The sequence below is a fragment of the Panthera leo genome, chromosome D3 (genome assembly GCF_018350215.1).
Source record: "Panthera leo isolate Ple1 chromosome D3, P.leo_Ple1_pat1.1, whole genome shotgun sequence".
NCBI classification, from domain to species: domain Eukaryota; kingdom Metazoa; phylum Chordata; class Mammalia; order Carnivora; family Felidae; genus Panthera; species Panthera leo.
The window spans coordinates 11,139,223-11,162,077 of NC_056690.1; the positions used below are offsets into that span (position 1 = coordinate 11,139,223).

The 22,855-nt window shown below is 58.4% G+C and overlaps 1 protein-coding gene and 1 long non-coding RNA gene across 6 annotated transcripts in view; one reads left to right on the forward strand and one right to left on the reverse strand.

The window, feature by feature from the left end:
• RBM19 (RNA binding motif protein 19) overlaps positions 1-22,855 on the reverse strand; it is a 148,874-nt gene that overhangs the window by 102,706 nt on the left and 23,313 nt on the right. For all 5 annotated transcript variants that reach the window (XM_042909844.1, XM_042909840.1, XM_042909843.1 and 2 more), the window contains exons 13-20: positions 22,381-22,477; positions 20,464-20,574; positions 18,266-18,466; positions 16,844-16,973; positions 8,334-8,506; positions 6,440-6,500; positions 2,980-3,059; positions 349-404 (exon numbers count right to left, since the gene is read on the reverse strand). In XM_042909844.1, the coding sequence (XP_042765778.1) occupies positions 349-404; positions 2,980-3,059; positions 6,440-6,500; positions 8,334-8,506; positions 16,844-16,973; positions 18,266-18,466; positions 20,464-20,574; positions 22,381-22,477 (909 nt within the window). The remainder of the gene's footprint in view (positions 1-348; positions 405-2,979; positions 3,060-6,439; positions 6,501-8,333; positions 8,507-16,843; positions 16,974-18,265; positions 18,467-20,463; positions 20,575-22,380; positions 22,478-22,855) is intronic.
• LOC122203234 lies at positions 19,718-21,297 on the forward strand. The gene is made up of 2 exons (XR_006195101.1): positions 19,718-19,753; positions 20,338-21,297. It is a non-coding gene; the product is annotated as an uncharacterized LOC122203234 (long non-coding RNA).

Consider the following 22,855-nt stretch of genomic DNA (forward strand, 5'->3'; position numbering starts at 1 on the left):
TGGGCTCCGGTGTCCAGCTCCAGGAAAGAAAGCCCCATAAAGCTGGACATCAAGGTTTTATCGCTTCTCTGGCTCGTCCAGAGCACCAGCAACTGGCAATTCTTTGTTGGTTTATTTATAACACCGAGATGAGCAGAATGTGCTGGTTCCTCCCGCTCCTGCTCTTCGTATTACGACAAATGTGCATTAAATATTTATTCAAAGGACGGGAGTGGTCCCAGTTCGTCGCAGAAACGGGCCTCGGAGCTGGCAAATGGGACGTCACCTTAATCAGGAAGACGATACCCCAGCCCCAGAGCAGAAAGGACCCCCCTGGAGGAGAGCAGAGAGGGGGCAATGAAGACTCACTTCGTGGCTCGTTCCGAGATCCTCACCTCCAGCTTGTGGCCGTCCACGATGTGACCCTAAGAGACAAGACCACACAGCTTGTCACCCTGTCTCCCCAGCAACACTCGCCCACACCGCTGCTCTCCAACAGGGCGGGCGTCAGCGGAGAGGAAAGGAAACTTCAGAGGGGGGACTATCCCCAGGCAGCGGGGCCAGCTGGAATCAAGGACAGAGAAGAGTTTCTCCTGGAGGTGGCTTAGGCCGAGCCCAGACAGCAGCTGGTGGTCACACAGACCCAGCCTTCCAATGCCCTCTTGAGCCATGCGCGGGCCTTGGCCTTTACGCACCGAATTTTCCATCGTTTGTAAGCATTTTTAGGCAAAGCAAGCCCCTTTGGTCCGGCTTGCAGCAAGAGTCCAGGCTAGACTGTGTGCTTAAAAAAAAAAAAAAAATTCTAAACCGCAGAGGAGGTGTAGTGAAAGTGAGGCTCTCACGTGGGTCCCTTAAGGCAAAACTGGCATATTAGCAAAATTACCCTCGAAAATCCCTTAAGTCTCCCATAAGATATAGCACAGGTAGTTCTGTGTAAACGATTCTTTGTGGCAACGTGCACACATGTACGCACACAGGGAGGTACGGAACGCAACACGTGCAAGGTGGGAGTTTGACAGAATCTTGCATTACGTGGCAGAGAATGGACCACTGGACGTGCAGAGCCAATGCCAGGTAAATGCCTACGCGGCACCCGATGACAAAGTTGGACTGCCAGTGTCTCTTTGAAAAACAACACACAAATCAAACGCCAGAGAGGCGCCCCACGAGGCGTAACTGGCTGAAGCTAAGAAGTGGCCGCCCTCTCGACAGGGCACGGGCGTCCAGCTTCTGCTCTGGGTGATGCTGCCCCCTCACTCCCTCACGCTGCCCACTGGCCCCCAAGGGTGTCTGGATATGCAGCCCTGGTAGACAGCAGAGCTTTCCAAGAGAGCGGAGGCCCCGGAGGCGTTACCTCCCCGTCATCCTACCCAAATCCAACTCGGCCCTTCGTGAAGCCGCCCTGAGCCAAGGGCAAGGTCATCAAAATCCTACAAAAACCATCAGATGTACTAAGCGCCCGGTTACATTTCCTACACCCCCCAGGGCCTCTCTCCTGTGTAAGAAGCTCTGCTGGGACAGGGCGGGGGCCCCGTATGGGCGACCTTCCCACCCTGAGAACAGCCCAGCCGTGCCTGGCCCAGGGGCACCTGCCAGAGAGAGAACGAGAGCCCCGTAAGGTGAGCAGGCTCCCATGCACGTGGCCCAAATCAGCTCTCCTTTACCTTCACGCCACCTGGCCTCAGGCCAGGCCCTCTTTGTCCGGTGCGCACAGACATAGGACATCCGGAATATGGCTTAAAAGGGTCCCTGGACCCCCTGAAGCTCTTCCAGGGACTTGGGCCTAGAAGCCTGACTTACAGGCAGGGTCAGGAGCGCTCGGCCTGCAGAACGAAGGGTCAGCAAAGACGGCAGGGAGCGAGTGGGTCCGCAGAAAGAAGGGAGGGCACTGCTCCCTGCCCGCAAAGCCACCAAAGGGCCTGGGATGTGCGGCATCGGGGAAGAGTGTGGAGGACGCGGTCTCGGGCAGAGGCCCGCCTCACGGGGGAGGAGCCCATCCCAGGCCGTGCCGCTCCCTGCAGTCCCAGCTCAGCTCCCCTCCTGCTCCAGGCGCCCTCATCTGATCCTGCACTTCGGGCCCAGCAGGAGGTCCCGTTCTGTGTGGAGTCCCTGTCCTAACACCTCGGAGTCTAGTCCCCTTGTCCTCATCTTCCCTGCCTCCGCCCCAACCCAGGCCAACACCCTTTCCTGCCCGGACGCCTCCGTGGTTTCTCACCTGCCCTACTGTCATCCACTCTCTGCAGAGCAGCTGGAGAGACCTTCCAGAAGCATAAACCAGTCCCTTCCCCAAAGTGCTCCAAGCCTTCCGACAGAATCTCACTGCCTTTACACCGGACTCCACGGTCCTTAAAAGGCTGACAAGATCTGGGCCCACACACCGTCCACTCCACACCTCCTCCAGCCACAATGGCCTCTTTCTGCCTCTCAAACATACTAAGCTCATTCCTACCTCAGAGTCCCTGCCTCAGACCCTTTGCACATGCTGTGTATTCCTCCTAGACTGCTTCCCCTCTAGATCTTTGTGTAGCTGACTCCTTCTTGTCAATTAGCGACCAGCTCCATGGTCACCTCCTCAGAGAGGCCTCCCTCATACAATGTAAAGTAACCCTCTCTGCCCATCACGATGCCTGCTTTATTTCCATCCAAGCACTTCTCGTGACCTGGTCTTGCGTATTTATTCAGAGATCCGCTCCGCCAGCCGCCCCCAGATCTGGCACAGAGCTGTGGATTCGTGAATGCACTATCATGACTACAGAGCGCTGAAGAAGATTCTTAATTTTTCTTGGGTCACGGTGCCCTGGAGAACTGGAGGAAGCGAGGGACCCAAGAAAATGTGGACTTACCCACATTCCCGCTAACTTCAGGAGTGTTGACAGGCCGGACCCCCGCCCTCCACCCTCCCTGCCCCGGCCCCCCCCCCCCCCCCCCCGCACCCCCCCTTCCTCCCCCCCCCACCTACCAAGCACCTCCATGGATCTCAGCTGAAATCCCCACCCTTACCTGGAGCTGCTTGAGAGCCTTCTGGGCCTGCTCTGGCTTCCTGTATTCCACGAACCCAAATCCCATGGAGAGCAGCTCTCCTAAAGGAGAGTCAGAAAGAGAGGTGAGGTAGGGGGAGCAGAAAGGCGAAGAACGAGCGCAAACCCAAGGGCAGGGGCTCCGGCGGACCCCTAGACGTCCCCTCTTTGCTCCCTTCCTCATACCCCATTTCGTTCCCCAAAAGATTTTCGCTCCTGGTGTCCCGTTTATTACCAGCCATCTTGAAGAACCAGCCAACGAAGTTATATAGCCGTCACCTGAGGCCCAGCTGACTATTAATTAAGAGATGATTGGCATGATAATTAACTTCCTAATAGAATTCCGCCTTTGGGAGGGAGCAGGAACGAACAGGGATGACCATCGCTGTGACAAGCTGCGCAGTCCCTACCTAGGCAGTCCCCTGCTTCCACAGACAATGCACGCGACGGATATACGCGTGAAAGTCAAAGGCACCAGAGGCTTAAGTCTTTACGGGTGTTTCTGACCGTCCGACGACAGCTGGTCCTGGGCTTCAGATACCAAGTTCGGACAGGGAGAGCGGCTGAATTCTTTGAACCTATCTGGCCCCCCACTTCTAGGTAGTGGGGCGCAAGCATTCAGAGAGCGAGGCAGAGCTCAAAAGCATCGGGGACGTTTGCTTCCTGACTTTAGATGCGTGCGCGTTACGTACCTATGTATCATGTGGACGGCGGGGGGAGAGATTTTACAGGGCGTGTGTCTAATTACAACCTGCCCTATGTCACAGAATGGGACACGTGCCTCCTCCCCTGCATGTCATGCAGGTATATTCATTTTTTCACAGTGGAGCTCAGAGGACTGGCTCGAATTTGACGGGTCCAAATGAGGATCGAGATTCGTCCCCTTCGACCCACACAACAGTCCCTTCTTCGCATCTACCGTGCGGTTTGTGAGACCCGAGCCCCTCCCGGGGCACTGCTTGCCCGTGTTTCCATTCACAGCCACGTGCTATCAAATGGGGCCCCCGTGCAGCAGGAAACCCCGTGCGTTGTCCAAACACGGCTCTGTGGGCCACAGAAGGGAGTCTCTGCCCCAGCGGGCTGTTGGCTGCCAGCCAGGGCCACCCTGTGACAACCTCAGACACCGGAAAGCTCTCCCTGGGAGACTCCAGGCCGAGGGCGGTCTGTGGGGTCTGTGCACATGGGATATTTTGGAGGGCGCGGAGGAGCGTGTGAAAGGCAACTACTAACAGTCAAGTCCGTCACCCGATCCCTGACGCTGAGCGGACCCACTCTCTGCCCGGCTCCTACCCTGGGAGCCTGGCCTCCACAGGCTGCACCACCTGGGCTCCCTGACCTTCTGGTTTCCTGTGGGGTGTAGCCAACGGGAAGCCCCGATCTGAGACTGGCAGGTGGAGAAGAAAAAGTCGGGGGTCCGGCTTCCTCCCACGCGCCCCCCAACCTCCCCGCCTCGGCGTGGTTCTGGCCGTGCTGGCGGCTTCCGTGACGGGTGATGCCACTCCCTCCCCGCGGCCATTGGGGCTCACGGGGTTCTTCCGCTTGACGCTCCCCTCTGCCTCAACATCCCCCGTGGGTCCCTTCTGCTCAGCCCTCACCATCGCATCTGGCCCCGTCCTTACAAATGTCTCCTCGACAACCTGCTGAGGGTGCTTTCCACGGCCTCCTGCGGCCCCCTCCCTGGCACACAGGCGGTCGAGTTCCCGCACACGGTGATGGATGGATGAGCCCCGTCGAGCAGGGCTCTCCAACACGGGCTCTTAAGTGCGGGTCGTGAGAGGTGCCCGCAACACGGACGGATCAGGTAACTATTTCCAACATACGCTCCACAGTGCTCCTGAGGGGCGAACGTGGAGGCGGGCTCCACCGTGGCTGACCGCGGAGAGCGGCACGGCGACACCGTGACCCACGGGCACAGCGGGGGGCAGCTCTCCTGGCCCCGCTCCCGGCCTGGAAGTCAGGGGTCGCCTCCTTTCCCGAAGCCGGGGCAAACCGAACCTTCGAATCACTTACTTGGTGCTTAGCTGCCTTTCTTACGTCCCAGACTAGCCCCGCGGTCCCTGGGGAAGGGGTTGTTACGGTCTGAACTGGGTCCCCCTCTCAATTCCTGTGTGGAAAGCCTAAGCCCCGGCATCTCAGAATGCGACCTTATTTGGAGAAAGGCTCTTTTACGGAGATGATCAAGTGAAAAATGGGGGCGTGAGGGCACCCAGCATGACTGGTACCCTTTCAAAAGGGGAGGCATCTGGACACACGACAGGCTCGGGCAAAGGGAGCCCCCCGTGAGCATGAAGACCACCGCCTACAAGCCGTGGGGGAAGGCCGCAGCAGGCTCTTCCCTCACGAGGAACCACTCCGCCGAAACCTCGACTTTGGACTTCGGGCCTCCAGAACCGCGGGACGGCAAACTCATGTCGCTGCAGCCCCCTCGTTCGTGGCGCTCCGTGATGGCAGGTGAACACAAGCACCTCCCGAACGTCTGTGCCACGTGTCTGCTTCAAACCTTCCTGCCGTGGCTTGCCCCCGCTTCTGGGGAAAAGCCCAGACGTCTCTGAAGGGCCCAAGAGCCATCCTGCGACCCGGGGCTGGCCTGCCTTTCTAAGGGCATCTCCTGTGTCTCCCTTAAGACACGCAGGGACGGTGCCCTGTGGCAGCAGCCCCTCCGGCCTCCTTCCTCTGTGCGCCTGCTCTGGCTGGCCACCGCCGTCCCCACCCGCCAGCCTCACGCTGACGTGCAGACGCCAGTGCTGGGACCCGGCCCCTCGTCACCCTACGCTGTGCCCCACCGGCTCATCTGTGTCTCAGGTCATGGCTCTGACTGACTCAGGTGGCGTCCCTGTAACTCTTGCCCGACGGAAGGGAGGGGACTGAATGGCTGGGCAAAAGGAAGGACGTGTGGCCTGTCCGTCACACGCAGGAAGCCGGTGCTGGAGAAGGGACAAGCGGGGAGCAAGGGCCCGAGCCAACAGCTGAGGCCTAACGGGGAGATGAGGGTTGTCTGCAAGGCACAGACACCCACAGGCCGGGGGGGAGCATGGTCAATGGTCCACAGGTTCTACGTCTCGGTTGTTTCTTCTGGAAGCAAAGAGGGAAAGCCCAAGCCTGGTCTCCTTCCTGCTATTCTCTATGAAACTTCCGGAGCCCAGAGGTCCTGGGAGGAGGGAGAGGCTTCCGCTACTGGACAGTGGCAACCCTGGTGGCCCATCAAATGCCGTGAGACCACGGGCCAGTCCAAGGAGGCAAAGAGCCTGACGGGCACGGCTGCCCCCACGGGACGCTGGAGTCTCCCGGGACAGAGAAGGAGGGCCCATTTTAGGCGGGACGCTGGGAGTCTGAGGGGGGGCAACACTTTGGACCAGAAGAGCGGGCGGTATCCCTGCCCCTCCACCCAAAGCGCCGGGTTCTTCTGGAATCATCCTTTCCGGGTGCGGTTTCATAAAGAATACCTGTTTTGTTCTTCTTCTTGGAAACAGAGCAGCTCTTCACCATTCCCACTCTGGAAAACACCTGGAAAAAGGAACGTCAACGTGTATCAGCAGCTAACCTGCAACCAGCGCAGGCACGTCTTGAAAGACGGAGGCCACGTATGTGACCACGGGCCCCAAGAGGGCTGTGATTCCTGCCTGGCTTGTGCTTAAGGGGCAGACATTTACGGACTCTCTTAATCCAAGCGTCAGGCACTCGGATGATCTCGCTTGTCCCAAGCAGATCTCTAAAACAACTCCGCGGGAAGATTCTCCCGACATCCCCATTTTACAGATAGGGAAACTGAGGCACAGAGAGCCCAAAGGGCTCGCCAGGGTTGCGCCATTAACACCGGGATCCACGTCCAGGCGTTCTGACCCGTAACTCGGGGCAACACGAGGGGAGCCCTGTGGGCTGCATACTGTTTCTGACAGCGCCTCCAATGGGCTGGTGGCCCTGGGACTGTGAACCGGCTGGAGCCCAGTCCTCGCACCCATCCGGGAGGAACCTGGACTGCATCGCCTTGGCCGGGACTTCCCGTTCCAGAAGTCCTCACTTCTTGAGGACGCGCCTAAGTCTGAAGCTTGGGTGCGTCTTCCGGGGAAAATCGATTCCCGATGACAGTCCCGTCCCGGACCCGGGAGAGCCGGCAGACCGGGCACGAAACACAGACCGCAAGCCGCACTGCCCTATTCGCAGCGAGCGTCACGGCTGGTGCGTGCCTCTTCACAAAAGCAAACTCACGCCGAACCACAACAGGCTCGGGAGCGGCCAGTGCAAAGCCCAGACTGAGCCCAGTTGCTCAGTCTGGTCAATCTTTGCCCTGGAGAGGCTGCTGTGTCAGCCCGGGGCCCTCTGCCGTGGCCACCCTTCTAACTGGCAAGAGGACAGCCACATCACAGAGCCTTGGCCAGATGGCCTCGGAGTGGAGGCTCTGACCTCGTCTCCCCCAGAGAGGAGACGAGTTTCCCGGTCTCCCAGTTTGTCCCTCCAGATGCAGGCTGGCCTCCTTTCCACCCAGCAGCCACCTTCCCGCCTCTGGGACTCAGTGGACACCGTCGTCCCCCCTCCTGAATGTATCTGTGGAATCTCGGAACTCAAAAGAACTTTTAGAAGTCAGTTAGTTCGATCCTTATGGTCATCTTTTTTTTTTTTTTTTTTTTTTTTTTCAGAATCAATCCTAATCACTGCTGATCATCACTGATTTATGCAGTTAAAAAAAAATGAGCCAAACCCAGGTCACAGAACCGGAGAGTGTTCCCGTAAGCGGTTCTCAGACCCGTGGGGGGAGCTTGCAGACCCTAACCTTTTGGAACTGGAGGCCCTACTTGCTTGTCTCTGGCCGAGTCCTTCCGAAGGCCCCCCAACCCCATTCAGGGCAGGCCCCGCTTGGTGTTTCCCAAACACCTGCTTGGAGATGCCCATCTTTTCACCCTCTGCCTCCCTCCCAAGAATGCAGAACCCACACCCCAACCAGGGGTTCCGGGCGGGACTGTCCCTCATTCATTCCTGTGACTCCCGCATGCTCCCGTCAGGCAAGGAGGTGGTGCTAACGTTTGCCTTTGGGTAGTTAGCCCCCCAGAGAAAACCGGGGCGGGGGGCTCTGTTTGCTGCACGCACAATGCTAGCACCGACGACACCCCCTTTCGTGTAGGGGGGTGTCCCTCCCGGCCCCTCGGCTGGTCTGGCCACTGCTCAGGTCCCCTGGTGAGGGGTCCACGGGACAGCCCCACAGGCACGTCAAGTGGCCGGCTGCTGGTTGTCCAACTCCGTACCAGCACGAGCCATGCGCACAGGCGGAATCAACCTGGGCGGCTCGTCGGCGGACGGCCTCCCGGGCCCACGACCCCCGCCCCGTTTGTAGCCATCACTCACTTCCTTCAGGGTCTCCTCGGTCGTGGCGAAGTTGAGATTTTTAATAAACAGGGTACACCCGGGGGGGCTCTCCTCCTCCTCCTCCTCCTCCTCGTCTTCTTCCTCTTTCGCTGGAGCCTCCTCAGCTCCTCTCTCTGTTGGCTTTTCACCTTCCGGGGTCTCGTTGTCTGGCACTGGGTCCCCCCGCCCCCCGCAAAAAACACAAATTCGTTAAATGTGAAATCCCTTAAATGTCTAAGCCCCGGGGCCGAAAGCACGGAACGTGCTAGATCAGAGGGGTTCTGCCTCTGGGCGGCATCAGGAAGGGGCCCCGATTCCTAGCTTGCGCTGGGTTCCAGCAACTCTTAGGGGGCTGGGGGAAGACGGGGAAGGGGTGAGGCTGTCCTGCATCCTGCCTCTGGCGGGGCACCGGGATGCCCGGCCGGATGCTCGGCCAGTTGTGCGTCTGACTCTTGACTTCAGCTCAGGTCACGATCACATAGTTCATGAGTTCAAGCCCCGCGTCGGGCTCTGCTCTGCGCTGGCAGCGTGGAGCCTGCTTGGGATGCTCGCTCTCCCTCCCTCTGCCCTTTCCCTGTTTGCGCTCTCTCTCTCTCTTTCAAAATAGATACGCTTAAATACAAATTTAAAGGAAAAAGGAATACGAGACACAGACCAGAAGCCTGAGCCTTGGACTAAGCCGTGTCAATCTAAACTTCCAAATAAACTGCTGCGTGAGCTGTTTCACTGAACCACAAACCTCAGAACAACACGCGGCCGAGTTCTCAAACTGAAACACGACTCAAAACTTCCGGAAAAATGACAGAATACAGAATGGGAGCAAAAGTTAGAACCCTCTACATACCCCACGAACCTAAGAGATGTTACGTTCAATTAAAATTCCCAATATACAGAACTTCAGGGAGCCACATATATCGAGCACACCTCATCTACCGCAACAAGACAAGTTCAGAGTTATACCCAACATCGAAAAATTAAAAAAAAAAAGAGACACAAACTACTAAGTACTGATAAATAGGACCCTAGGAACAGTGCTACCAAAGGCTGGGATGATACGTGCTCATTAAAAATAATGTTTGCAGGGGCGCCTGGGTGGCTCAGTCAGTTAAGCCTCCGACTTCAGCTCAGGTCATGATCTCACAGCTTGTGGGTTCGAGCCCCACGTCGGGCTCTGTGCTGACAGCTCGGGGCCTGGATCCTGCTTCCAGCTCTGTGTCTCCCTCGCTCTCTGCCCCTCCCCTGCTCACGCTCTGTCTCTCTCTCCTTCAAAAATAAATAAACATTAAAAAAAAAATTAAAGAAAAATAAAAAAATGGATGTTTGCAAAGAATGTGTAATGACACAGAACGATGCTTATGATACAAAAATTATGAGAGAGATTAAGATATGAAACAGTAAACAGTCTAAGCCCAATCACGTTCTGTCCACGCAATTTCCGGGGCGCACACACAGGGAGGTGACGCTGGAAGGCGACACAGGATGTGCTCCGGGGTGTTTCTGGAGGCCGGGGTCACAGAGGGCTGTCGTTTCCGTCCCCCCAGCCCTCTTGCCACGCCTACTCAGAAGGAACAGCATTTCAGGAAGAGGGAAGAGCAGACACGAGGTTGTGCATGAGCAGGTGGGTATGTGTGGCCGCAGCTCAGGGTCGCCCAGGGGTGACAGAAGCCTCGGAAGACCGAGAACAGCACTGTGACCTCTGAGAAGTCCTGCTATGAGGAAATGTGTCCGGGTCGGTCCAACCTCCCCGAGTCAACGCGATCAGGGTACAGGGTCACATCCCACCTCCGCCTACAAGCTTCTGGACCTCCTCCTTGGGGCAACTTCCTGGGGAGACTGAACCCCATCCCGCAGGTCCCTCAGAGCAGTCATGAGACTGCGCCCTCGCTCCCGGGAGGTTCTGAGCAGGTGGCCTATCCCTGTGCACAGAGCCAATCCCGGCACAGGCCCCAGGGAGGCCGCTGCGCGTGCTGCCTCCAGGCTGACCGACACAGCCCTCTCCTCCCGCACACCTGCACTCAAACAGTCCAAGCTCCTTGGGGTTCAAACCCATCCCCTCGCTCTCACGCCAAGTACCCACACCGTCTCCCGTCTGTCTCCCCTGCCCCTTCTGGGCCGAGCTTAAGGCCCCCGGGTCCTAATTAAGCTTCAACCGCTTTGTCATAAAACAACCCTTTCAAGCCCCGATGGTAACGGGAGGCGGTGAGGATGTTGTCTGTTTAACATCAATTGAACAGGCAGCCTCTGCCCCTCCCACTCCCTCGGAGGTGAACCCAGAACCCAGACCCTCACTCCAGGACAAAAAAGAAGACATCAACCCAAAGGCTCCTCCCCTACCCGGAAACGAACACAGTTTACCCAGCAGGGGACTCGGTGGTGTGGCCGTGCGTTCAAAGCAGAGCAGGGTGGACAAAGTGTTGCTAATGACGGGGCAGCAAAGCTATGCAAAGAGGCCGAGCCCTCAGGTTCTGCACGAGAGAGCTTCGATGGGAACGCAAACCATGACCTTCCGCTGGGAATGACATTTCCACCCCGCTGGCTCTCCTTGCACTCCCCATCTTGGAGATAAAAGCAGGGGCGAAGGCAGGCCGATGAGACCCTCCCCCCCCCCCCCCCCCCCCCCGCCACGCACCAGGCGCTGGGCTCGATGCCCCGTGGGCGGCCCGTGAAAATGCTGGCGGCTGCTGCACCTGAACCCGAAATCTTAGGGACCCTCAGGCTGGGAGAGAGGCTCACGGAAGGCTACGGACATTCTTTTTACAGAGGAAACAGCGGTGGGGGTGGCAGTGGCGTCAAAGAGCGGCGACAAGGGGCAGGGGTAGGAGCTGTGATGCTCGGGCTGAGGGAGGGCAGAGCTGCACTTACGGTTAGGGCTGGCACCCCAGGAACAGCAGGCGGAGCCCGGCCACGGGGAGTGGAAGACCGAGGGGACCGTGGGGCTGACCAACGGCCCTGACCCCCGACGTCCGGGAAGAACGCCCGGCTTCAGATGAAAGGCGTGATTAAACGTGGCCCGTCCGTTCTCCAACAGCACAGAAGTGTCTGTTCCTTCTCTAAACCTTTGTGTCTCCGGCAGCCACCTGCCTGCACTGCTCGCGGCCCCGGGGATGCTGGGACAACTAACGAGACAAGGGCACCAGTCTTGAGATCTGCTGAAAATGGGGGGGCCTGGAAAAATCGAGAAGGGGGCCCACAGACGAGCCAGGAAGCACCGAGCTGTGAAAAGCACACAGGCCTTAGGAATGAGTGACCTAGGTCAGAGTCCCGGTGATGCCAGGCGCTATGGGTATGGCCCTGTGTGACTGGCATGACCACCCCCTCAGCATCCTCAATCTGGAACACGGAGTTAAACGTGCACACGTGTGCACACACACACACACCTGCACTCTGCTGAGTCGTCTGGAAATACCAGTGGCCACTACTCCACCCACACACAGGGTCTCTGGTCCCAGGCATCGTTGCCTCTCGTCTGGATGACTGAGTAGCCTCCTCGATGGTCTCCCCAGCACGTCCCACCTTGTCTGTCCCCTCTCACCCACTCCAGCTGCACTGGCCTCTGTTCTGGCGTGAAGCCTGCCAAACCCAGCCCTACCACAGGGCCTTTGCACTTGCAGTCTCCTCGGCCTGTTGTGCTCCTGTCTTGCCTCTCCAGGCCCAGCTTCTCGTCAGGTCTCAGCTCAGTGTCCTCCCCTCAGAGCACTTCCTGTCCACTCCAGCTCCAGGGGTCTCCAGCCCAGGCCTGGCCACGTGCCAACACGTTCCCCTGGGCTCCTCGACTCAAAGCCCTTACTCCATCATGAAATCACCTTATCTGAGTACTTCTCTATGTCCCCGGCTATCAGGGGAGCTCCTTGAGGATGCGACCACGTCTGACTCAGTCACCACTACGTCCCCGACGCTGGGCCCGGAGCAGATGCTCCAAAAATATCTGCGGATGATGAGTATGTCCAGCACTTGGCATGTGCCTGGAACGCAGGTGGTGCCCTGCAAATGACACTTAGTATGACTGAGAGGAACAGGGCACAGACCTCGGGGCCGCAGCTCTGGGAGCATCCGGCTCTCTCCGGTGCTGCGACCTCACGCAAGTCACTAAACATTTCTGTGCTTCCTTCTTGCGATCTAAAGCAGGGAATGACTACAAGAAGGCCCACTCAGAAGATGATCACGAGGCCTGTAGGAACAGTGCTTGGGCCTATGGTGATCTAGAACAGTCTCATCGGTCTTAACATCACCCCAAACGCCCACACTGCACACACTGCCCGGCAAGGCCTTGATGACAAATCTGGGGGGAAATGTCATAGGCCCCTAACCCTGAGGCCTGCAGCCAAGAGAGAAAGACAGTGGCTGCAGGGACCCCACAGCTCCCTCCCTGCAGGGCGGGCTGCCTGCGCCACAGTTCGGAGTCTGGGGAACTACATCCCTGCTGGCCACGTCTCTGAGAAGGGCTCCCGCTCCCCGAGCGGCCAGGCCAGGCCCTGCCGGGGCCCGTGCCTGCATCGAGACGCCGGGTGCCACGGCCGAGAAGCCAAAGGTCGTTTCTGAAAAAAGCACTTCTGCTCCGGGCCAGACTGGGGAGACAAAGACGAGAAGGAAAAACGAGATACTGCGAAACTCAAACAGATGTTTGCCAACAAAATCACCAGGAACCAGAGAAAGAGGAAAGCAAGAAAGGAAGCAGGGCTGGGCCAGAGGGTGGGGGTGCGCGTGGAGGGGGAGGGGGTAAGGATTTAAAAGCAAGGTGGGCTGGAGGGGGCTGGGACAGGCAGGGGAGAATGTGCTTCCATCTGTAGTTAGCACAATAAAACGCAGTCACGCATCGCCACATGGGGCTTTATTATAATCAGGCCGCAGAATTTACTGTGGCTCCCCCCCTCCCTTCCCAGCTCTGGGCGCTGAAGGCTGACAGCAGAGACTGTTATCAGTTGCAAGCAGCTTTTCAGGACCTCCCCCGACTCTGAGCCCTTTATCTGGAGGTGAGGGTCTTGGTTGTGGGGAGATAAAACACACTGTCCCCCTCCCTGGAGACCGGTACAGAGAACGGAGGGCTTTGCAGAAAGGAAGGAGGGGTGGAAAAAAAAAAAAAAAAAAAAAGCTCCGTCCACTCCCCTCCCCGCTCCCTTCCTTTGGAGCCTGAGAAAATCTAGGGCTTGGGGGCTGGCTGAGTCCCCACGCAACGGGGACGGGGGTCGGGGAAGCTTCAGGAACAAGGTGGAGGCCCGGGCGAGTGTGGGGGAGGAGCATGTGAAAAAAGAGCACAGGAGGCTGGGAAGAGGGTCATGGATGCGATTCGTGTAAGGAAAGGAACAGAAAGGGCAAACGGAGGCACAGGAGGTGAGCTCTGTGGGAATTCACCTAGTAACGGGGGACGCGGCTGGGCCCGAAATCGGTCCAGACACGCACAGCTTTGTATCTGAAATCGGGCCTGCCGCCGTGCTCCGTGGCCTCCTTTGTGTGAGTCTCGTCAGCCCCGAGAGGCAGGGCCTGCCGGGCCGGAGTCTGCCTGGGATGCTCCACACAGGCCCCGGGAAGCGGGGTGCAGCGGGGCAGACTGGGGTTCGACGCCTCGGCGGAGCCCCCGCGCGGTGAGCTCCAGAATGCTTCTGCACACGGGGCCCGCTCGTACTGCTAGTGTGACACCTCGGCCGCCCCCCAACAGCCCTGTCTGTGCCCCTCGGGCCTCTTCTGGGCAAGAGGGTCTGTGTCGCACCCACTGGGGTCAGCCCCGCTCAGCCCCGCTCAGCAGAAGCCGGTGCCCGCAGCTGAAATGACAGGCCATCCGCTCCGGCTTCGGCTGCTGAATGAACAACGGAGGCGGAGGGACGGTGATCTACCATAATCTCCCCAGAGCCCCGCGAGGTCGGGACGGTCATCATGCCCATTTTACAGATGCAGAAACTGAGCATCAGAGGACGGCGGCTCGCTCGGCCGCAGGGCTGAGAGGGGCCGACAAGGAAGACGGAGATTCCCCAGGAGCTCTGCGCTGCGCACGGAAGCACCAAAGTGCTCAGCGCAGGGCCCGGCACGGAGCAGTCGCCCGTGGACTCACCCGCACCGCTGTCCCACCGGGCAGCCAGCGGACAAGGCAGCTGCCTTGCGGAATGGACTTGCTAACGGGGAAGGCAAACAGATGGACGGCAAGGAAATGAGCCCGTCCACGGCGCAACCCCAGGAAGCGGGAGAGGGTCAGAACACAGCAGAGGGTAGCTCATGGGGTGGGCTTCAATCGGTCCGCACGGCGGGAGCCGTGACCGTCCCTTTCCGCTCTGACGCGGGGCTGTCACCGGATGACAAACCGTCCGTCCCCAAGCTCCCACTGGGTGCCAGAGGCTTGGGACACAAAGGCCAGGGGGAGCAGCCCCCACCTTTCACGGGCCCAGACAGAGGTGCAGAAACCCTTCTTCGGACACCATTCACTCCATCCACACACGTTCAACTGCGCCAGTCTAGGCCTGGGGCCTCACAGGGCGCAGGGTCCCCAGCTGGGCACAAGACAGCCGTGCCTTGCCCTCGTGGCTCGCCGTGTGCCAGAGATGGATATTCAACAAGAAAAACCGACGAATGAAATGAGCGTTAGAAGAGCCGAGTGGACGGAGGGCCATGCCAGGAAACACGCAAACAAGTGTGGCCACGTGGCAGTGGTCACCGAGGGAGGCACCAGCCTCGGTGGTCCTGCCAAGCAGGTAGGAAAGGGTCCTTTGCTTCCGGCAAATCAGCGAGCTTGAAAGGAGGGCTCGCTGTGGCCAAAAAATATCAGTCAGGTTCGGGTTTAGCAAGTGAACTCTAAGGCCGCTGATGATTTTAGGGTGGTGGCTCATTGGGTATGAAACATGACTACGTCACTGGGGCGCCTGGGTGGCTCCGTTGGTTGAGCATCTGACTTTGGCTCAGGTCACGATCTCACGGTTCGTGGGTTCGAGCCCTGCGTCAGCTGTGCTGACAGCTGAGAGTCTGGAGCCTGCTTCAGATTCTGGGTCTCTCCCTCTCTCTCTGCTCCTCCCCTGCTTGCACTGTCTCTCTCTCTCTCTCTCTCTCTCTCAAAAATAAACATAAAAAAATAAATAAAACAAAAAAAAACATGACTACATTACAAGAATTGTTTCTGATGGAGACGGAAGCAGGTTGTGAAGGGAACCCTAATACAATGTGTGGACAAAACGAACTCACCAACAGGGGGTAGGGAAGGGCTTTGGAAAGTTCACACCAACAATCAGTAACCCTGCTGACCAGGGAGGCAGGCTCCCGGAGCCTCGAAACACAGAGACTGAAGAATGGCCCTTCCTGATCGGAACAGAGACACCACACCAGTGGCTCCCGAGTGCCGTGTGCTGACTGGGCTAGTCCTGAAGAAGGCTCAGCTGACTCACGAGGACGTGACAAATGCAGCCAGCCTGGTGTCGGGGGCCGGGGGGGGGGGGGGGGGGCAGGTATGGACTGTGAGCTCTAATCAATTAAAGGACCGTTCTTTAAATGCAATTTTTAAAAAAAATTTTCTAATGTTTGTTTATTTTGAGGGGGAGAGAGAGACAGCGTGGGAGCAGGGGAGGGGCAGAGAGAGAGGAAGACACAGAATGCGAAGCAGGCTCCAGGCTCTGAGCCGTCAGCACAGAGCCCGACGCGGGGCTCGAACGCGTGAACTATGAGACAGTGACCTGAGCCAAAGTCGGACGCTTAACCAACTGAGCCACCCGGATGCCCATAAAGGAGCGTTCTTCAACGAGAACTCCGCTCGCCCCGTTTCTGCTGTGAAACAGCCTTTCTGGGGATGATGGAGAGGGCCGATGGGAGACTTATTTTTTCAATTCTTATTTTAATAAACGGGTAACCCTACAGGGGGTAGGTATGAAAGTGGACGCTGCTGGTGAGCAAAGTCCCAACACGTGGATAACAGGACCCCCGGTCCTTTTCAAAACTTTTCTCAAGGTCTTTGATTCTAGGGTGCGGTCACGGCCCCATGGGTGCTTCTCCCCTCCTAGGGGGCATCTGGGGAACACCCAGGGGATGCAGGTGGTGTTTCAGGAAGTCACGAGCACTGGGGACACTCCTGACACTTAGTGGGTGGCGTCTGGGGACACAAAATGCCTTGCAAGGTGCACAGCGGTCCGACAAAGAACTGTGCTGCCTCTGTGCCAGTGGTGCCGTCCCTGCCCTTGCAGCCGTCCGTGACCAGGGGGCGCTATGCCACTCTAAGGACGTATCTATCTCCCCTGGAGTCGCCCTCCTTGGCCAGGCATCCTGGTGGATGCACACAACAAGGTCGTTTTCACCTGCTCTGTTCCAAATCCATAGGCTGGTAGATTCTGGGAGTTTTTCTCAACCCTTAACTGACGAGCGGAAAAGCTGGCTACTCTCGTCCGCCTGTAATTCTACGTTCTACCTGTCGAAGGACGTTTTCCGAGACGCACCGGTTTCCAGGACGAACAAACAACTTTACCAGACACCTGACACGCTCTAGTGCAGCACCCACCCCCCCCCCCTTGCCTGCCGCCCCAGGGCACCCCGGCCTCAGCTCTTACAGGTTTCCGGCTCCGCCGCGCCCTCTTCCGCGGGTCCTGTTGGGGGGTCTCGGGGTTCCTTCTTCTGCGGGGCGGAGCTGGAGAAGACGCCCACCGGAGCCCATTCCAGATACAGGGGCACGTGGCGACACTGCAGAGACGGGGCAGGGGAGGGGCTCAGTTCCCTCTGCAGAGGAAGAGCCCGAGGCTCAGACTGCAAGGACGACTCACCCCGGGGAACGGGGAACGAGCAAAGGGAGAGGCACGGCCTGGAGCCCTGTGTGCTGCCTGATCCCTGAGAGCAGCTTGGGGCCCCCTGGCTGCAGCCTGGGGCTCAGGGGAGAGGCCCCAGCGTCTGCTGTCACCGGACGTGTTTGTGTCTCCTCGTGTTTTCTCTGGCCGGGCAATGGAGGGGAGTGGGCCAGGGAAGGGGACCGGTGATAAAGCACAGCACAGTGGATCGGGACCGTCAGAAACCCACGTTCTCCCCCCCCGCCTCCAGCTGCCAATACCACAGGGCAATGTGTGTGCACGCAGAGTTTTTCCCTTTAAAGAAAGGACGAACCGGACACCGATAGATAGTCTGTGCGGCGCTAAAGTGCCCGATAAACAGAAGCTACTCGTAGCGGGTTGAAGGGTGACACCCCCACAAAGGTAAGTCCGCATCCGAAGCCCCAGAACCTGTGAATGAGACCTTATTTGGAAAAAAGATCTTTGCAGATATCACTTAAGTACAAGATCTTGAGATGAGAGCATCCAGGTTATTGGGGTGGGCCCTCAACCCAATGACAAGTGTCCTCGTAAGAGAAAGGCAGAGGGAGACCCGGGACAGAGGGAAAGAAGGCCACGTGAAGAGGGAGGCAGACGCTGGGGGGACACGGCCACGAGTGAAGGGACACGTGGTGCCACCAGCCTCTGGCAGAGGCAGCGGAGGGTGCTCTCAGAGCGAGCAGGGCCCGAGGACGACTGGAATTCAGACTTCTGGTCTCCACGACTGCGAGACAATACAGTGCTGCTGTTTTAAGCCACCGCGTTTGTGGCCATTTGTAACGGAAGCCGCAAGAAACTAACACGCTATGACAGAAGCGTGTGCACATGTAATGCTCCTTCCTCTTTACCCAGAAAACAGGGGACAGGCCGCTTACAGGAGTGACTTCTAACTTATCGCGAGTACAAGATACCCGAAGCTCTGGGAACGATGGCCCCGATTCATCCGGGGATGGAAAACCAAGGAAAGCCAGAGTCAGGCAAGGAGCCATGGCCAGGTTTCTGGGGGATGTTCAGGGCGCCCCTCTCACATTCTCCCGCCCTGAGGTGTTCTCAGGGCTGGGGCAGCTGGCAGATCACGTCAGAGAGGGCCGGTCTGCAGACAGTGCCTCACCAGCCTGCCTGCGGGTCCGTCGGCCCCCTCGCCCTCTCCTGAGCAGGCCCCGGCAGCCCTACCTTGGAGTAGGCCAGATGCCTGAAGGCCCTGCGGGCCTCCAGGGGCTCCAGGAACTCCACGATGGCAGTGACACCGCCCTCGGGCAGCAGCACTCGGCCCAGGCTGCCGAATCGGCCAAAGGTCTCCTGCAGCTCGGCCGCCAGGGTGCCCGCCGGGAGGTTCTTCACCAGAATTACAGTCTTGCTTCGCTCGGCTGCGGCCTGCGGGGCAGGGAATGAACACACGTGGGGCAACAGGCGGGAGAATCCCCCAGCCCAACACCAGCCCCGATCTGTGGCTGGCTCTGCACCAGGTACCCCTCTGCGGTCTCAGGTGCCAGGTGCTTGGGGAGCGGGCCCCCGAGGCCCCACTCTCTTGGGCACGCCGCTCCAGGGGGCAGCTTTTTGGAGAGAATGGGAGGAGGGCTCCAGCTCTGGAGCCCGGGTCAAATCTCAGCCCTTCCCCTCCTGAGCTGTGGCAGATTCTGACAATGCCTGACCACAGCTCTCTCTGGACCTTCCAGAACGTTCCTGCCCAGACTGCCAATGGCCAGGACGTGCATCTCAGGGCCGAGAGCCTTTTTTCCTGGAACTCCAGACACCACACGTGGGGCAGGCAGGAAGGGCCGAGGGGTTAACACCCTGGGAGCAGCCTACAGCTCTCAGGAGTTCACGCGTCCCCCGTCCTCTGGGCAGGACAAGTGTGAGGTATGAGCTCTGCAGCTTTCCCCATAAAGCTCAGCCCCCTCACTGCACCAGCAGTTACTGTAATAAGCACCCCCCACGCTGACCTCCTTCCCCCTTGACCTTTCTCACCAGTATTTTCTGCACTGCCCAGTAACCTACATGCACTTGACCCTGTGTCAGCATCTGCTCTTGGGAGAAGCCAAACGAAGACACTAGCCATCCAGCCCGAGAGACGTACTGCACCCCGCTTCAGCCCCTCACCTAACGTTGAGGACGCGGCGCCTGTTCCACGGGACCCTTGCGGGGACGGACTTAATTATGCGCCTTAATACGAGCCAAGTGCATAGAGCATGTGCACTCTGTAAATGTCAGCGGTTACTGTACTGAAAAGCGACACGGGAAGGGCGGGAAAGAGCCAAGACGTAATGGAAAAACACTTGGAGTATCTCCGAGCATGAGTCTCAGCTTGGCCACAAATCTAACTGGAAACCTTGGGTCAGTTGCCTTCCCTCTGGCCTCTGTTTTCTCATCTGCAAAATGGACTAGCTAATGGTCATGCCCATCCTCTAGGCCTCGCTGCTGCTGGAAGGACTAAGACGGGTGAGGTGGAAGCCGTCTGTGGGTGGGAAGGGCTGCACCCCAGTGGGCTTCAGGTGCAACTCCGGCCGCAGGGGATGATGGCTAGGGGTGTGGGCTCTGGGGCTCCACCCTGACTTGCTTTGTGACCCGGAACACGTGTCTTGGCCTCTCTGTGCCTGTGGCTCCCCCCCCCATCTAAGGGTCACCATGGGAGCAACCAGTGCTGCTTTCCCGGCTTGTCAGGTGAGTGACCCCAACAATAACACACAAACGCAGATGACCGCCGCGGTCAGTCCCACTACGTGTCACCTATTAGTGTATTTACTTGACATACCGACGCAGCCTTCCTTCCCAGCTGCCCTCTTACGGTAAACCTGAGGGCCTGGACGGCTGAGGAGAGTGCTGTTTGGGAGTCAGGAGCTGAGATTTAGCTTGAGCTCCTGCCACAGGCTCACTGTGTGACCTCTGAGTCCCCCGCCCCCCTCTCTGGGCCTGTCTTGTGACGGAGGGGTGGGTGTGAGGGGGCCTCGGCGGGCCCGCTAAGACTCGACCATCCGTTACTCTAATCTCCTATGTGGTGGAGAATAAGCCATGTTTAAGTGCTGGTCTGTAACCTACCTGGTCCAAGGAAGGTCTAAACCCCCAGATAACAGGTGATTTTAGTAAGGTGCTGGGTGGGGGGTGGGGGACGGGCTGTTCGGGGCCCCTCCGATCTGGGTGGAGAAGCCGTGAGTCACAGGGCAGTCCTCCTGCACACCGCCCCCAAGAGACACCATCCGAGTCAAACGGGTCCCTCGTCTGAGCCCACGTGAAACTTTTTTCTTTAGAAACAATTTAAGGGTTAATATTGATCATCCTTGAAAGGCCTGATCCTCAAACCTGCCTGCTCACCCGGATCTGAAACTCCACCCTCGGCTCCCCGGTGGCTGGTGACTCGCCGAGCTGGTACCCACCTGGCTGAAGGAGTCCAGGCTGACCCCGTTGTCCAGGAGAAAGCGCCGTACTTCTTGAACGAGCTGGGTCTCCCCTAGGGCCACACGCACGGCCACGCTGCCCTTGGTCTCCTGCGGGAGAGGGGAAAGGAAGAGGCCGTCAGCCGGTGGGCGAGGGACAAGTCAGCCGTCCCGTCTCCCAACAGCCTGAAGAGGCGGCCGGATGGGACTGGGCCCCCCGCCGCCGACGCCCCTCACATACCCACAGCGATTTGTGCCTCTGGCTTCTGTGCCTTTCACAGTAAATCAAGGACCCTGCGCCCACCTCTCTGGCTTCATGCCTCACCCTCCACTGTGGCCGTGCAGGCCGACCTTACCCCCACCTCGGGGTTCCCGCGCTTGCTGACCTCTGCCTGCACGGCGCTTACCCCACAATCCCTCCTTCCATCAAACTTCTGCTGAGATGTCACTTTGGTGACCAGCCTACCCTCGCTCGCACACCCTCTCCCCTACTCGGCTTAGCTTCTTCATAGCCATCACGGACAGGCTGCGCCTGTTTGTCAGAGTCTTCCTCCTCCGGAAGGCTCTGGAAGAACAGGACTCTCTGCGTGGGGTGCCTGTGGAATCTGAACGGGCCGTGCGCGTCCTACGCCCCACACGGTGGCCCCGAGCCCCATCCAGCCACTGAACACTTGCAGTGTGGCACGTGCGAATCAAGAAGCACTCTGAGCAAAAAAACACGTGCTGGGTTTCGAACGCAAAATATCTTGTTGTCTTTTATACTGTGTATGAGGTTGAAATGACATCGGGGCTACGCTTCGGCTCCACTGAGCTAAATGAAACAGATTACGAGCACGAACCTTGCCTGTTCTTTTTTGCTTTTTAAGAAACACGGCCACCAGGATGTTTCCCAGTGCACGTGGGGCACACGTTCTCATTCTAATGCACAGTGCTGACCTCGAGTGTTGGGCAGGAGTAAATGACAGCGGGTCAACGGGCTTATGGGCCGAAACCCCTGTAATCCTTTGCTGACTGGCTGGAAAACACACGCAGAGGTTCTGCCTAAGGTGGACTCTGCCGTGGTGTAACTACACACACGTGCGTTTTATTTATTTATTTTTTTAAGTTTTTTTTAACGTGCATTTATTTTTGAGACAGAGAGAGACAGAGCATGAATGGGGGAGGGTCAGAGAGAGAGGGAGACACAGAATCGGAAACAGGCTCCAGGCTCTGAGCGGTCAGCACAGAGCCCGACGCGGGGCTCAAACTCACGGACCGTGAGATCAGGACCTGAGCCGAAGTCGGCCGCTCGACCGACTGAGCCACCCAGGCGCCCCACACACGTGCATTTTAAAGAAGGCCTGTGATCTGAGGGTGCTAGAGAGATGGGTGGAACGAGTCAGCTGGAATTAGGTTCGACTTCGACAGGAAGCGGGGCAGAGACTGAGGACTCCTCTTTTCCCGTCTCAAAGACTGGGGCTGCCCCGGGCCGAGGGACCGGGCACAGCAACCTCTAAAGAGGCGTGTGACCGGGCTCGGTGCATGGGCACCAGACTCAGGCAGACCTGGTGTCATCTCATCTCAGGCTTTTCCAGGTGCATGACCCTGGGCAAGCTGCTTTGTGTCCCTAGACCTGTTTCCTCATCTGGAACGTGGGACAGGAGGAGTGCTAAGTCACTGGGCTGTGGCGAGGAGACCACACAGCTGGGTGTTTGTCATCAGCTGCGGCCTCTGGCTCGGCTCCACACGGGCCCGGGAGACACAGGCCTGGATCATGGATGGGACACTTCTCGACGAGGCCCCGAGGGTGCCCACAACTTCAGCCTGAGGCCTGGGGCTTGGAGATGACCCCCGAACAACGGCCCCTCCCCTGCTCCTTCTCCCCTCCCCCCGGCATTGGGCCCGGAGCCCACCATGTCGGATGGGACGCCCACTCACGTGGTCAAACACTTGACTCTTGGTGGCGCTGTATTTCTGTGCAATGGCGTCGGCCACAGCGTTTGGGCCGATGAACAGCGTGTTCCAGTTGTGAGAGCTGAGAGGCAGAGGCAGAACGGGGAGGTCAGACCAAGGCTGAACGAGCGGAGTGTCTTCTCAGGTGCAAAGCCTCAGAGAAGTAAGCTCACTGCCCGCCCTTCACCCAGGGCCCAGAGACGTGAGCGAGGACAATACAATCCCTAATATCTGACCAGCATTTGCTTTGTGCCACAGATATTAAGCACTTTGCTTATATTAACGCACCTAATTCTAATAACGCCAAAAAAGCAAGGCACCACTGTGATTCCCCCCCCCACTAAGCAGATGAGGAAAGCGGGGCTCGGCAAGGTCATGGCGAGAGGCTGAACCCATCCCAAGGGGCCAGAGCACCCGGGCAGCTGGAGGGGCGGGGCCCAGAGGCTGGTAGCAGGCAAGG